The 15,466-nt window shown below is 54.5% G+C and overlaps 1 protein-coding gene across 1 annotated transcript in view; it reads right to left on the bottom strand.

Annotated features, from left to right (window-relative positions):
- SRC (SRC proto-oncogene, non-receptor tyrosine kinase) overlaps nucleotides 1–15,466 on the bottom strand; it is a 36,325-nt gene that overhangs the window by 10,544 nt on the left and 10,315 nt on the right. The window contains exons 3-5 of the mRNA XM_052650543.1: nucleotides 10,168–10,303; nucleotides 7,278–7,549; nucleotides 5,492–5,591 (exon numbers count right to left, since the gene is read on the bottom strand). Coding sequence (XP_052506503.1) covers nucleotides 5,492–5,591; nucleotides 7,278–7,549; nucleotides 10,168–10,303 — 508 coding nt within the window. The remainder of the gene's footprint in view (nucleotides 1–5,491; nucleotides 5,592–7,277; nucleotides 7,550–10,167; nucleotides 10,304–15,466) is intronic.

Below are 15,466 nucleotides of genomic sequence, written 5' to 3'. Positions count from 1 at the left end.
GCTCAGAGATGTCTAGGGGCCAGCCCAAGGACACACAACACCCAGGATGGAATAACCCAGCACTTTCTTTGTAGAGTTGGTGAAAATGAGGCACAGAATGGGGTAGAGACTTCCCCAAAGCTAGCAGAGATCTTCTAGCCCGAAGCCTTCATTTCACCAAGGGGGAAACTAAGGCACAGAGAAGGGCGATGATTTGCCCAAAGACACACAGCGAATGAACAGCAGAGCAAGGGTGAGAACCAGGGTCCCTGTGTGCCCACAGCCAGTCTTGGCCGGCCCCCTGGACCCCTGTGCCCTCCCCAGACCCCTCAGACTTAGAGACCCTCAGGGAAACCAGGGGAAGATGGAGGAGGAGGCAGCAGGGCTGGGGGCAGGGGACTGAGTCAAGGTCTAGGTCAGAGACTACGAAATGCGGCAGATGACAAAGCAGAGTTTGCAAGCTGGCTGGCCCTGGGAAAGGCCCCAGCCACCTACTCACAATGGAAGGATGGCAGTGGCATGTGCCCAGAGGCTGGCCAAGCATGGCCCCAGAAGCCCCCGAAGCAGGGGTTCAGCTCTGCTGACATTACCCAGACTGGGCCAGCTGAGCCTCCAGCTCCCCGACACCAGCCCATGTGTGAGTTTGGGCTCACAGTCCAATTTGGGGGGTTTTATTTCACAAGGACAGGGATGGAGGTGTACTGAAAGCTCACTAAGGATCCAAGGTCCAGCTTCAGCCTGGTCCCGGCTTGAGAGGTTTCGAAGAGCCTGAGCGCCAGAGTCCGAGCATCCCGGCACCAGCCCAGCTCAGCACTTGCAGGCACGACCTTGGCCCTAGCTCGATTTCCTCATCTGCAGGATGGGGAAACTCAGGCCTCCCTCCGAGGATGTAAAATCCCAGCACTATGCCTGGCACACAGTAGGTGCTCAATGTGCATGAGCTGATAGTATCTTGATTTGGCTAAAAAAAGAAAAAGAATGAAATCTGCATCTCTATGGTACCCCTCCCCACTCTCAACACGGCTTTAAAAACCAGCACGCAGCTCAGTTCCAGTCTCCGATAAGGATTTGCTGTGCGACTTTGGGCAGGTTCCTTACCCTCTCAGCACCTCTTTAAGAAGGAGATAATAGTCACAAAATCTCCCTTGCAGGCAAAGTGTGTAAATCAGTCAGCATCAAGCCAAGAAGTGGATTACTGTGATTATCATCTGAGCCTCAGTGTGCCCACCTGTGAAATAGAAATATCAAGCCCCATCTTCCACTGCCAATGGTCTGGAAGGTTCAAACCTGCCTCAGGTGGCTGTGAGCTGGCTCTGTGGAGCGCCAGGGACTGCCCTCACAATGAGGGGCCCCATAGCTTCCCAGATCAGTCCGGTCTGGTGGGGACTCGGATCTGAGCTCAGAAGTGATGGTGGTGTTAACCTAACATATTGAGCACATTTACTGCATCTCACACCTTTCCTGGGGTCTGGGTCCCATTAGATAGGCAGGAAGAAGGGAAGGAAGGGAATCGCACATTCCCTGCCTGATCCCTCGCCTTCGCTCATGTGGCCAGAGAAGAAAGTACTGGACCAGAAGTCCCCGAACTACGATTTTACACCCAAAGTGCTGTCACTAGCTGTGTGACTTCAGGCTACTGACCTCACCTCTCTGAGCCTCAGGATCCTCTTTTTAAGAGCCTAATTCTTGTGGCTAATTCAGGCAGGTATGTGGATTGGGAGGGTGGCAGCTTTGGAACCTGGGGAATTCGGGCAGCTTGCATCGTTCTATTTAACCCATTTGGGCTATTAGGACTGACCAGAGAAGCGATTTGGAGCTTGCAGGCGAGCCAGGGCAGCTGGGCACAGCTCAGACAGTCAAGTTTCTGAGCGCTGAGGCCTGGACCCCTGCTTGGTCCTTGGGGAGGGAGCAGGGTGAGGCCCAGGCAGATCGTGTGAGGAGGGCAGGAAGGGGTCCCTCACCCCATGGTGGGGAGTAGAACCGAAGAGCCCAGGGAAAGGGGGCAGAGGTCAGTGCTTGCTGGAGAAGCTGCTGGAATAATCTGGGTGGAAGCAAACGGCAGTTTGGGAAGCACCCCAAAGTCAGACCAGAGGGGCTCTGGCTCCTAGAGGACCGGGACAGAGGCTTAGGGCGGTCACCCCCCGGATGGGCTTCCTCCGACCCAAGGCCACACAGCACCCAGAGCTCTAGGTCCAGGACCACGTGGCATGGAGATCCAGGGAGCAGGGTCTCCAGGCAGCTACTGTGAGGACTCCAGCCCAGCCAGCCCTGGCCCAGCCCCAACAGGCTCAGCCTTAAGCTCTCCCTCCCCGACTCCCAGCCCAGCCACAGGCTAGACTCAGAGAGTCCCTCACTCCTGCAGGGTGCGCGGTGGGTGCAGGGGGCTTACAATAACAGAGCTTAAGCAATAATGGTAGAAGGACATGCAGGGTGGTCCCGGGGTGAGGTATGAAACCTCACGCTTGGGTAGCCTACCTTCCACTAAGGGAAGCAGGACAAGGATACTCCCCTGCCCCTTCCCTGACCCTATTACCCCTCCTCTTCCTCTAATGCCAGCTCCCCCCAACTCCACCATCACCCGACTTCTAAGGCAGAGGAGCAGCTGAATACTGTGATATGAGGAAGGGCTCCCGATCCACCCCCACCTTCCAATTGGGGCACCTCACTGCCCCTCATGGGCTTCCCATGGACAGGTCTCCATCACTTCTGGCCCTCCTGGCAACCCCCAGCCCATCCTGGAAGACAGGAAGAAGGAAAGGAAGGGGCTGGCAAAGGACGAGTGAAAGAGGCAGGATCAAAGTTTCCAGAACTCTCCTCTGGCCACACCTTTACTCAAGCTGTGAGCCCCCTGAGAAGCCCTTCCCATCGTTGCCAGTTGAGAGCTCCCCAGCACTTCAAAGTCTTCTCCAGCCTGAGGTACCATCCCGCCCAGCTCGGGCCCCTCCCTCCTCCCAGCTCCTCTGCACCTGCAGAGCACCCCCTCCAAGGGCTCAGGGTCATGCCTACCCCCCCATGGCCCCTTACCCAGCTCTGCCACTACTAGCTGTGTGACCTTGAGAAAGTCATTTCACCCCTCTGGGCCTCAGTTTCCTCATCTGTAAAATGGAGCCAATAAACATTTCCACTTCCCAGGACTATGGTGCCTTTTAAATAAAACAGGGCAACTGAAGTGGTCAGCGTAAGCACAGGCCCACAAGCAGGGCACAAGAAATGGTGCGCCAGTACCACCTGGGTACCCCCAGCGGGCTGAGGAACATGGGGTGATGGGGGCCCCAAAATGGGGCAGGCACAAGAGCAGCCCTCAACGAGTTTCCAGTTTAGGGGTAGGCAGACGGAAACAGCTGGAACCAGAAGAGAACTAGAGTGCCATTGGGACTCAGACAGCAGGGGTTTGGGGGAGCTGGGAAAGCCCCCTCCCCTTGGGAGAGCAGCTTAAAGAAGAGAGAGTGCTGCTGCCCAAGTTCCAATCCTGGCTTTGCTACTTGGTAGCTGTGTGACCTTGGGCAAGGGCCTTTACATCTCTGAGCCTCAGTTTCCTCATTCAGTGCCTCAGTTTCCTCATTCCATATGAGGAATCAATATGGCGATGGCCCCTCCCCCATCACTACAGCCCTGGTGGAATAGCAGCAGAGTAAAGGACGTGGGTAAAAATGCCTACCCCTCTTTTCCCCTTTGCCTCACAAGGAAGGCACTTCTGAGCTGGATCTTGAGGGATGAGTAGGAGTTTGCCAGACCGATGGGAGAAGGGGCCTTTCACACAGAGGGAACAACATGCATAACAGCAGGCAGGCATGAACAAGCAAGAAATGCCTAGAGACGGTGGGGATGTCCAACCTCCTTAGCCAGGCCTTCGAGGATGCTCCGGGATCAACCCCACTCTACCCTCTAGAACCTTCTCACCCTTCCATAGCCCTGAAGGCATGTAACCCCCTCCAGCACTGCACCCTCCCGGGAGCTGCCCTTCTGAGGGGGGCTGCCATCCATCACCTCCCTCCAGCAGCTCGGCTTCACTGTGTTTCCTTCAAGGTCCTGCTTGAGCCTCCCAGCCCCTGGTCACGACCAGAGGTGGGCACACAGCACAGCCCCCTAAAGCCCAAGCTGATCCCAGCCGTGCCCTGCACAGGCCACGAGGCCCGGACTAGGGCCAGTCCCGCTATACTCTGGCCCCAGGAGGACGTGGCCTTCTCCACCCAGGCCTCCCTGGACCCAGCGCTGGCCCTGCATGCAGCTGGCACTTGGGGGGAGCTGAGCGAGCAGGAGGTGGATGGGGAGGAGGTGTGATGGGGAGTGACAGGGGTGATGAGAGGACCCTCCCCATTCTCAGCCTAGGGGTGCAGGTCAGGATCTGGTCCAACTCTAGGGTGTGAGGACAGAAGCTGGGGAAGCCGGAGGGGGTGCAGCCAAGGGGGTGCAGGCGGAAGCGCATGCAGCCCCACTCCCACCAGTGAAGCACCCCCACCCAGCCCGCCGCCCTGGGAGCGCGTACACACCTGACATCCACCTTCCTCCTAGGGCCAGCGAGAGAGAAGCAGAGAGGGAGAAGCTGAGAAAGAGCTGGAGGGAGCAAGCACGGCCGGGAGTGGGGCAGGGCATCCCCGAGGCTGCGGGGGAGGGATGGGAGGTGGCAGAGACGGGAGAGCAGGCCGTCCAAGGGCAGGAAGGCAGCTGGTGTGGAGCTGTGCCCCGCCCTCTGTCGGCAGCTCCGCCCCGACTGTGATCACCCCAGGGCATGGCACCCAAAGCCTGCACTCCCCACCCCCCATGACAGATGCTGCACCCCACTTCCCACTGCACTCTGGGCAGGTGGGGAAAGGAGAGGAGGAGGGAGGAGGGGAAGGCCCCCACCCCCTGACTGAAGCCCCACCCCCCTCATCAGTTCATCACTCACAGGGGCCCCAGAGTCTGGCAGGGTCCCCTGCTCCCCCGTTCATCAGCTTGGCCCTAGGATGCCCCATGCCAAGGCTGGAGTCCCTGGAGGGGGACATGGATGCCATCCTAGGGTGCCCTGCCTTCCACATCCTATGCCCCATCCTCCCCATGCCCTATCCTGACCCCTCTCATGTTGGGTCCCTAATATGGGTCCCCCAACCCTGCCAATACAGGGCCCTCCCTCTACAGCTGAAGACTCACTTTCTGGGCTGCCCCAGGCGCTCCAGCACCTCTTGGGGCACAGCCTTCAAGTACAAAGGCCCTGCTGTTTGTAGCCCCGAGTCCTGGGCCCAGTCCTACTCTGACCACACGCCCCTCTGCGGGTGCTGGGATCTGGAGCACCGTGCTCTGTGGATCAGTTACCAAACCCAGATCCCTGTCCCTGGAGCCCTCCCAAAGCCACACCCACCTCATCGGGATGCCCGCCTGATCACCCCCACAGACCCCAGGATGCCCAGGATGGGTTCCCTGGGCCTCGGCTGCCTTGACATCCAGCCCCGCCCACTGCCCATCAAGCTGGCTCTGGGATGGTCAGAAGTGGCTCCAGCCCAAGACCAGATCGGGGTCCCCAGGGGGCACTCACGTGTTGTTGACAATCTGAAGCCGCTCCCCTTTCTTGAAAGACAGGTCAGTCTCTGTCCGCGACTCATAGTCATAGAGGGCCACGAAGGTGGTCACTCCGCCTGCTCAGAAGACGGGCGTGTCAGAAGGCCTGGCCCTGGCCGGCGGAGGAGAGCCCTGCACTCTGGGGGTGGGGGTGGGTCCCCCACTGCCATCCCGGGGGCCTGCTTTCATTTACAGAGACGGTGGGCTTCTGTGCATGTCCCCTGTGCCTATGTGTCTGGCACACCTGTGAGGGCACGGAAGAGGCACGTGGGTCTCTCACGTGCATCTGAGCGGGTTCACATGATGAGCCCAGCGGGCTCCAGGTGATGCTGGGTGTTGGCTTCTGTTTGGTATCTGTCTTCCCCCCAAGAACCCGAAGTCCCCAGTAACAGGCATCTTTATTTTGTTCCTAGAGTCTGGCGCATCGCAGGTGTTCAAGACACAATCATGGGGTGAGTGAAGCAGTGAATGAAGGGAAACTGCCCCGGGGAGGCGGCTCTGTGACTCTCTGTGTGACTCTGGGTGCTTCGGGCCATCAGGGACGATCCTGGCTGCGGATGACTGTCCCTCCCGAAGCCCTCTCTGTGCCCATTTTAAGTTGCAACCTCCACCCACACATCCCCCAGCGCCCCTCCCTGTCCTCCGTGTTCTTTCAGAGCAGTTACCACCCACAAACACATGGCACAGTTTACACAACTCGCTCTTAGCCTCTCTTCCCCAGGAGGGTTTTGTCTGTTTTACACACTGCTTGTGTTCCTGACACCAGAAGAGACCTGGCACACAGGAGAGGCACCACAACTGTCTCCTGAACAAATGAATGGCTGTGTTTGTGGGTCCGTCTGTCTCGCTTGGGTGCGTGTCTGTGTGTTCTCACTGCACGTGTGTGCGTCTGCGTGTCCGTGGGTGCTAGCTGAGCATGTGTGCGCTTCTGAAGGGCTCCGACTGCACGTGTCTGTGTCTCCATCTGGGAGTAGGAGGCGCTTCTGCGTATGTGCTTTTGTACTTGTGTGCATCTGCGGTGGGTGTGTGTCTGTGCCTGGAGGGTGCCCATTCCTGTGTCCCTGAGTGTGTCTCTGTGTCCATGGTGTGTCTGCGTTTACGATGGCATCTTCAGCCTAACATGTGCACGTGTCCTATTTGGCTGTCTCTGAATGAGTTGCCGACTGTGTGTGTGTGTGTCTGTCTGAAGGTGTCCCGGTAGAAATGCCCGTGTTTGTGTGAGGGCCTTACCTCTCCAGAACCACATCTACTTCTCTTACTAAGCATCACTCGCCCGGAGCGGCTATACCCCCTCAATACCAGCAGAGGGCGCAGGGGCGCATCTCGTAGGTCCAGCCTCTGAAGACCCGAGCGCTCTCTCTCCTTCTAAAACCTGCCCCGCCCCCTTGGCCACTCACCGCCTCCAGTCCTGATCCATCTCCAGGCTAATCAGAGTGAAAAGCAAAGCCTCAGACCTGGTCCTCGGGCTTCCCCAAGAAGCCCCCGGCTCTCTGGGCCTCAGTTTCCACCTGCAGCCCTTTATCTCTAGGGCCCTTTACACTGTACATCAGAATTGAGCCCTAAAGGCAATGGCGTGCGCACCACTCTTTCGTTTATAAAACCTCCAAAAAACTCCCAATAGCCCCTAAGACCAAATAACCCCTAGACTCCTCCCCGTCATTAAGAGAAAGAAACAGCAGCCCAGAAAGCGGGCATCGCTGCCCCCCAGGGCACACAGCCCAAGGGGCCAGGGCCACCCGGCACTCACTCCCAGGCACACTGACCAGCCAGGGGCCCCGCCCTCTGCGGGGAGGTGACTGTGTCAGAGGAGTTGAAGCCTCCGAACAGCTTGGGCTCAGCGGCTGCAGGGGCGAAGGCCGTGTTGGGGCCGCGGTGGCCATCAGAGGAGGCTGGCTTGCTGGGGGTCTGTGAGGAGGGGAAGGCACCCCCACCGCCGCCTCCACCGCCGCCGCCTCCGTGGGTGTTCTCGGCAGGCTCCAGGCTGCGGCGCCGCTGGCTGGCATCCTTGGGCTTGCTCTTGTTGCTGCCCATGGTCCTGGAGAGTAGAGAGGACCCTGAGGTGAAGGACTCTGGGAGCAGACAGGGCTACCTGGGCCCCTTAGCCCGCACTTCCACCCATTCTACAGATGGGAAAACTGAGGCCCAAAGAGATATCTTTGGGTAAGTTACCTTTCAGAACCTTAGTTACTCCATCGACAAAATGGGAATAGTGATGGCACGCATAAAGGGCTTCCTTGGTATAGGGTCAAGCACAGAAGAAATGCCTAATAATCAGCAGCCCTAATTGCACCCCCCCTTCCCCTGAGACACTGTGTCCATCCCTCCTGGACAGGGACAGTCTCTGAGGCATGTGTGTGTTCCAGGCACCCAGGAGAGGGCTGAAGGTTTGTTGAGCGAATACATGGTTGGCTGAAATTGTCCTACACCAAGGAAAGAGATGCTAAAAGTTGCAACCAGGGCAGGGATATAGCAGGCAGCTGGAAGAAGGAGAGATGGCTGATAGCTCATTCCAGCCCCAGGGCCTTTGCACATGCTATTCTTTCCACCTGAATGCTTTTCCTTGACTATTTCAGCAGAGTAACTCATGTGTTGTTCAGTTTTCACCCCAAAGGCAGCATGTGGGGAGTGGGAGGGAAACGTTTAGGGGTGATGGATTATCTTGACTATGTGGATGGTTTCATGAGTGCACCCATGTGTCAAAATCTATCAAACTGCAGACCTTAAACGTGTGCAGTTCACTGTATGTTAATTATACTTCAATTATGCTCTTAAGGAAAAAAAATTCACCTCCTTTGGATGTGCTCCCAAACTACTTTCATTGGTTTAAGTTCCCTTCCTTTTGTGTCTCTTCTTGATAACATGAGGCTTCCCTGGTGGCTCAGACAGTAAAGAATCTGCCTAAAATGCAGGAGACCCACGTTATGTCCTTGCGTTGGGAAGATCCCCTGGAGAAGGGAATGGCTACCCACTCTAGTATTCTTGCCTAGAGAATTCCATGGACAGAGGAGCCTGACGGGCTACAGTCCGTGGGGTCACGTGACTGTGTGTGTGTGTGTGTGTGTGTGTGTGTGTGATCATATGATTATTTCTATGGGCTTTTGTCCATCTAGACACATTGCTGCACTCCTAGTACCTAGAAGTGGCACATAGTGGTGCTCAATAAACAGCTGAATGAATGCATGAATGTGTGACTACTGAAGAGTTAGATGTCTAAGCCAGGAATTTGGGTGGGCTAGAGATCAGGAAACACAAAGAAACTCAAGCTGCAAACTCCCCAGTGATGACCATCACTCCACCACCCCCTTTTGCTCCCTATGTTCCCATCCACAGGTGCTGACTCCCACCAAGCTTGGCCAGGGTCTCCCCACCCAATATGGCCACCCCTCGCAGCTCCCTCATCTTGGCAGCCCCAACGGGTCATCACCTCACCTGGTGGAAGGCAGGGGCTATCTCAGAGGACCTGGGAAGCAGCCTGAGGTCACAGCACGAACACCAGGTATGGAGTCAGGGGTCGTGGACTAGAGGCCCTGCTCCACCTCTGCCTGCTGTGTGACCCTAGGCAAGTCACTTCCCCTCTCTGGGCCTCAGTGTCCTCATCTGCAAAGTAGGGATAAAGCAGACTTCTCAGGACTGTTGAGGGGATATGATTAGAGAAATCAGGAACTTCCCTGGTGGTCAGTGGCTAAGACTCTGTGCTCCCAATGCAGGGGGCCTGGGTTCGATCCCTGGTCAGGGATCTGACCCCAGGTTCAGAGCCTACGTGCCACAACTAAGAACCAGAACAGCCAAATAAATAAAGATTTTAGAAAGAGAAATTGCCAAGGCTCTGACACTTGGGTCACGATTTATCTGGCTCTGACTCTGGCAGGCCCAGTGCTAAGTGCTCCCCAGACCTGAAAGATCCTTCATTCTTCTCAAAGCAAGAGAGAGAGTGAGGCCGGGTATAGCATGGTGGGCTCTGAAGCCAGACTCCCCACTCTTGGATCCCAGCTCTGCCCCTAACTGGCTGTGTGACCTCAGGCAAATGACAACTTCTCTGTGTGCCCGATTTCTTCATCAGGAAATGACTGTGACAACTGAAGGCAAAGCAGAGTGCTGGGAACACAGTAGATCACCCTGCCACACCAGCTATTACTGACACTGTGATTCTGGACACACTGGCGACGTGAGCTCCAATTACTCCCTTGGGGAAGCTGCAGGTCCTGGAATCAGTCCAGAATTCCTCTGGGAACCCATGAATGGGGAAAAGTCCCCATGACTGGCTGGGGCCTCAGGCAAGACTGTTGGCCCTAAGCACTAAGCCCAGCTATGTGATGCTCCTCCCTAGGTGAACGTTAGCCAGTGCCTGTAACCCTCTGGGACTCAGGCTGCCTATCCACACAATAGGGGTGTGGCCTGCATGCTCCCTGGGGGCCAACCAGCTCAGAGAATGTGGGGCTGGGAAGGCCCTGGGGAGACCTGCTCAAAAGATCACCAGGGGAGCAACATGCCAATGGGCCTGGGAAAGCTGATTTCTATGGCAACTCAATCCCTTGAGGTCATGATGCCCAGCAGCGCTCATATGGTTGCCATCCTGTGGGACCTACTGACCCAGTTGCCCACAGCCCCAGGCTTGATGGAAGCTGAGCCCCAATCACCATACCTCCCACTCACCTGCTCCCTGGAACAGTATTCACAGCACCAACTGTGCAGCAAGCCCTCTGCCCGTCACCACGGGGGGACACAGAGATGGACTGGCCAGGTCCTGTCTCAGGGGGTGCATGGTCTAACAGTGGACTTGTTTGCAGGACTTTGAGAGGAAATAAAAATATAAAAGTACTTTTTTAATTTTAATGAAGAACTTTCTAAAAGCCCAAATTTTCTTTAGAAGGAACTAAATGATAAAGAATGAGCCTGCTGTCACTAGAAGTAATCAAGGACAAGAAAAAGGGTCCTTTGACTGACATGCCATGGAGGGCGAGGGACAGCCAGGGCTGCACCTCAGAGGCCCTTCTGGCACCAAGAGGATGCATGTGCCCTCTTGGGAAGGAGCAAGAAAAAAAGCTCCTGGCCTCTAAGTTCTTACACTGACCAAGAGGACCACTCCCCATTGAGGCATTCAGAAAAAGCATAAGAGGGCCTTCAAGACTAAGGTGGCCTGGGGCCTCTAACTGCACTGTTTGTTGGTTGGTGGGGTTTGGGTTTTTGTTATGCAATGATTATACAAGTGCCATGTGTTTGGAGAGAGGTGGGCGGGTTGAGGTCAAGGGCAAGAACACTGGAGAAGACCATCTGTGTGAATTCCAGCCCTACAAGCCCAGTGTAGGACCCTGTGCCTCAGTTTCCTCCTCTGCCAACTGAGGATAACAACAGTAAGTACCATGTCGTAGGGCCACTGGGAGGATCCATAAGGAAGTACACAGAAGATGCTGGGGACACTGTGGCCCACTGGCAACATGCTGCCAGAGGGCCAGCCCCTGGGCATGGCGGTGGACTTCCTTCCAGTGTCATAGAAACATAAGACTGAATCCAGGGACCCAGCTAGTGTGCTTGACTCCAAGCTCCCTCCAGGCAGGACCAGGTCAGATCCATGTCCTTATCCCCACTAGGTATTCTGAAATATTTGTGGAAGAGATAAAAGACCAAATGCAAAGACTAAACACTTCGCATCCTGCTTTGTTCCTGCAATGCCACACTGTCGAGACCATGTATCTGAGATATTCAAACTCTCCGGGAGCCTGGACCTTGTACTGGGCCCTGCTCTAAGCATTTTGCAAATATCGACTCATCAAATCCCCATGATAATCTGGGAGGTAGACATTAATAGTGTCCCTATATTATTGATGTGGAAGCAGAAGCACAGAAAGGTTGAGGCACCTGCCTGAGGTCACACAGCGAGGGGGAGAATGAAAAGAAGTGGGGACATGAAACCACATTGGGCAGGTAGGAATCAGGGGTTGCTCATGGGGTCCATCTCCTGCCTTCCGGACCTCTCCTTCACACAGCCAGATAGATGCCCATGGCAGATGGGGCATGACTGGATAAAGCAGCCTAGCCCCGTTCCTCTAGAAAGACCAAGATTTCAAATTTTTTAAAAATATATTTTATTTATTTATTTGGCTGCATCGTGGCTCTCAGTTGTGGCACGTGGGATCTAGTTCCCTGACTAGGGATCGAACCCAGGTCCCCTGCACTGGGAGCGTGAAGTCTTAGCCACTGGACCACCAGGGAAGACCCACGATTTCAAGCTCTGACACAGCAGAGTGTGCTAGAAGGACAGCACATTTAGGGAGAGGTCCAGTCCCTGCTAGGCTGTGTCACCTTGGGGCCGACCCTCCTTCTGGACCATGATCTCGTTTCTCGAAACAGGACTCTGTCTCAGGGCCCAAACGCTAAGTCACCATGAGCTGCCCATTTGAGAAGGGCTAGCTCCACACATCTCTTCTGCCACTTGCTCACTCCCAGGCAGAGATAGATCCCTGGGGTTCAAGAGGAAGTGGGGAGAGCTCCATACTGGGGATGTGTGAGGCTCCCAGAGGAAGGCTGTCCCTTTCCTCCGGGGACCTGCTCCTGACCACAGGCTCAGGACAGAGGATCTGCGCTATCAATACCGCGACAGGCCCCAGGATGCCCTACAGCAGTGATCCCCAACCTTTTGGGCACCAGGGAACAGTTTCATGGAAGACAGCTTTTCCATGGACCACAGTGGGGGGTCGAAGATGGTTTCGGGATGATTCAAGCCCATTACATTTACTGTGCACTTTATTTCTAATATTATTACATTATCTCCATCTCAGATCATCAGGTATTAGATCTGGGAGGTTGGAGACCCCTGCCCTACAGCACTTCCCCATCAGTGTCCCCAGGGCTTCATGCTCAGTGGGCCCCAAACTGACTTAGCATCCTCCTCTAAGACTGCCCCACACTCCACGTTTCCATCTCAGGGCTGGTTCATACATCCTTCCTTCCAGTTTTCCTCATACACATCCCTCCCTTCATCCTGTCTCTACTCCCTCGAGGCCAGGCCCTTGTCATCCTGACCTGGGTCAGCAGTGGGGACCCCTCCTCCAAAAGCCAGCGGCATCTCTGTAATCCACACAAACAAATGGGGCTTTTGTACAACACTGTCCATGGAAAACCAGAAATGACCTAAGTGTTTATCAGATGGGGACTGGATAAATAAGGGACGGTCCATTCACCAAGTGCACAGCTGTGCAGCTAAATAAACGGAATGAGTGCTCCGTGTGGCCTGGGAAGATGCGCATGACACACACTACTAAGTGAAAAGAGGAAGACGGCAGTGTAGAAGGTCCTCTGGGCCATCAGGGGCCTCAGTTTCCTCATCTGGAAAATGGGGACAATACTGCTACCTAGGTCAGAGGGTTGGTGGAAGGATTAAAGACACAGTGCAGGCAAGGGCTTAGTGGGGTGCCTGGTGTGTAGTACACAGAAACTCCAATCATTTCTGTAAAGAAAATTCACATGTGAATGTGTATGTGCAGATACACACACACGTGCTACAGAGCTTTAGAGAAAGTTTTGGAAGAAGTCCAAGTTCTTCACAATATTTCATCCAAAGGGTGTGAAAAAGGGAGAGGAAAATCCCTTATGTTAAGTGTTGTATCACTTGGCTTCCCTGGGGGCTCAGTCAGTAAAGAAGCTGCTGCAATGCGGGAGGCCTGGGCACGATCCCTGGGCTGGGAAGATCTCCACGAGAAGGGAATGGCAACCCACTCCAGTATTCTTGCCTGGAGCATCCCCAAGGGCAGAGAAGCCTGGCGGGCTACAGTCCCATGGTGCTGCAGAAGAGCTGCGCACGACTTAGCAACTAAACAACAAAAAGAATAAAAGTAAAACAGACATTTTCAGACAATTAAATACCAACATGGGCTTCACCGATGGCTCAGATAGTAAAGAATCTGCCTGCAATGCAGGAGACCTGGGTTCGATCCCTGGACTGGGAAGATCCTGTGGAGAAGGGAATGGCAACCCACTCCAGTATTCTTGCCTGGCGCATCCCATGGGCAGAGGAGCCTGACGGGCTACAGTCCATGGGGTCGCAAAGAGTCAGACATGACGTTTAGAAATTACTCTCTCATCATTTTTTTTTCAATGAGTCTTAAAAAAACATATAAGCGCTTCCCATCATCCTCTCTGGATGAGGCCTAAACCCTTCACCTGAGTCCTCGTGGCCCCTTGAAGGGGGGCTGCGGCCCCGCCCCCCCAGCCCCCACAGGAGGGCACCATACTCTCTCACTTCCTGGCCTTTGCGTAAGCTGTGCCCCTCTGCCACATACGCAGACACAACATCCAGAAGAGTCCAAAACAGACTGTAATTCAGTCAGGACATACCCACTCCTTCCTTCCTGACTGAAGAATGTCACCTCCACCTCCTCTAAGGGTGGAAGGAAGGCCAGGAGCTTAGGAATTGAGAGTGAGGACCCCAGTCAGACCTGGATTCAAATCCCAGTGGAGCCAGCTCCACTATCTACTAGCTAAATCTTCTCAGGCAAGTCACTTCACCTCTGTTTCCTCATCTTTAAAAGGGAGGTAGGACTTCCCTGGTGCTCCAGTGCTTCAGAATCCATCTTCCAACGTAGGGGACGTGGGTTCAATCCCTGGCCCAGGAACTAAAATCCCACATGTCATGGGGCAACTAAGCCCACGTGCCACAATGACTGAACCCACACGCCACAGCTAGAGAAGCCCGTGCGCCACAACAAAGACAACACAGCAAAAATAAAATAAATAGATGAGCATCATCAAAAAATAAAATGGGGTAGTAATAAACTTAACATCTGGAATTAAGTGAGAGAGTCCACGTGCCAGGCAGAGAATAAGTGCTCAATAAGTCGCTCAGTCATGTCCGCCTCTCTGCAACCCCATGAGCTGTAGCCCACCAAGGATCTGTCCGTGGAATTCTCCAGGCCAGAGTACTGGAGTGGGTAGCTGTTTCCTTCTCCAGGGGAATCTTCTCAACCCAGGGATCGAACCCAGGTCTCCCGCATTGCAGGCAGATTTCTTTACCATCTGAGCCACCAGGGCGGCATGGCGAGTCTGGACATAAATACTTTTCAAAAAATAAAATAAAATGGGGGTAGTAATAAACTTAATATCTGAGAATTAAGTGAGAGAGTCCATGTGCCAGGCAGAGAATAAGTGCTCAGTAAACAGCACTCAGTCGTTTGCTGTTATTACCGTTACAAGTGACGAGAGGACGAAGAGCAAGATGAAGCAAGAGTAGATGGCAGGGCCCTGAAAGCCAAGCACAGAACTGAGAAATCTGCTTGCAGTCCATACTCAATTGTCCCCTCAGGACAGTGAAGGGGGGACTGTAACTACGCCTTCTTTACAGATGGGCTCAAAGCTCAGAGAAGCCAGAACTTTGCCTGAGGCCACACAGCAAGCGAGTGCAGCTGAGTTGGGATGCTCAGGTTCAGGGAAGTGCAGTCAGAAGAGAAGGTACCTCTGGGGCCTCGCTGATGCTCTGACTACCCCAGGCGCACCCACCACTCCATCATCTCTACCTCCTTAACACAGAGGCAACTCGGGTCAGAGGTCAACCCCTGACATCACCATCCATATCTCTGGATCCTCCAGGGAAGAAGAAGCATTATGGAAGGCCTGGAGCCGGAACGCCAGATTCAGAAGCCAACTTGCCACTTTCTAGTTGCACAGCCTCCAGGGGGCCTCAGTTTACTCCTCATCAGAAATGGGAATCTATAATTGCACCCACATGATTAAGCTTGAGAAGGAATCATGAGGTAATACTCATACAGTGCCTGGAACACAGGAAGTGCTTCCTAAATACTTGCTATTATTATCATCACTATGGAAGATTTCTTTTCATATCCTTGCTCTCTTTTCTAACCACTCTTATAATTAGGCAACGGCTTCCAAAATTCCTACTATGTGCCAAGCCCTGTGCATGACCCTGGACAGAGCATCTGGTAGAACTGATTGGAGCCAAGGC

Source organism: Budorcas taxicolor, chromosome 13 (assembly GCF_023091745.1).
Source record: "Budorcas taxicolor isolate Tak-1 chromosome 13, Takin1.1, whole genome shotgun sequence".
NCBI lineage: Eukaryota > Metazoa > Chordata > Mammalia > Artiodactyla > Bovidae > Budorcas > Budorcas taxicolor.
Note: the sequence above shows the minus strand (reverse complement) of the source record. Positions and strands in the feature narration are given on the sequence as shown.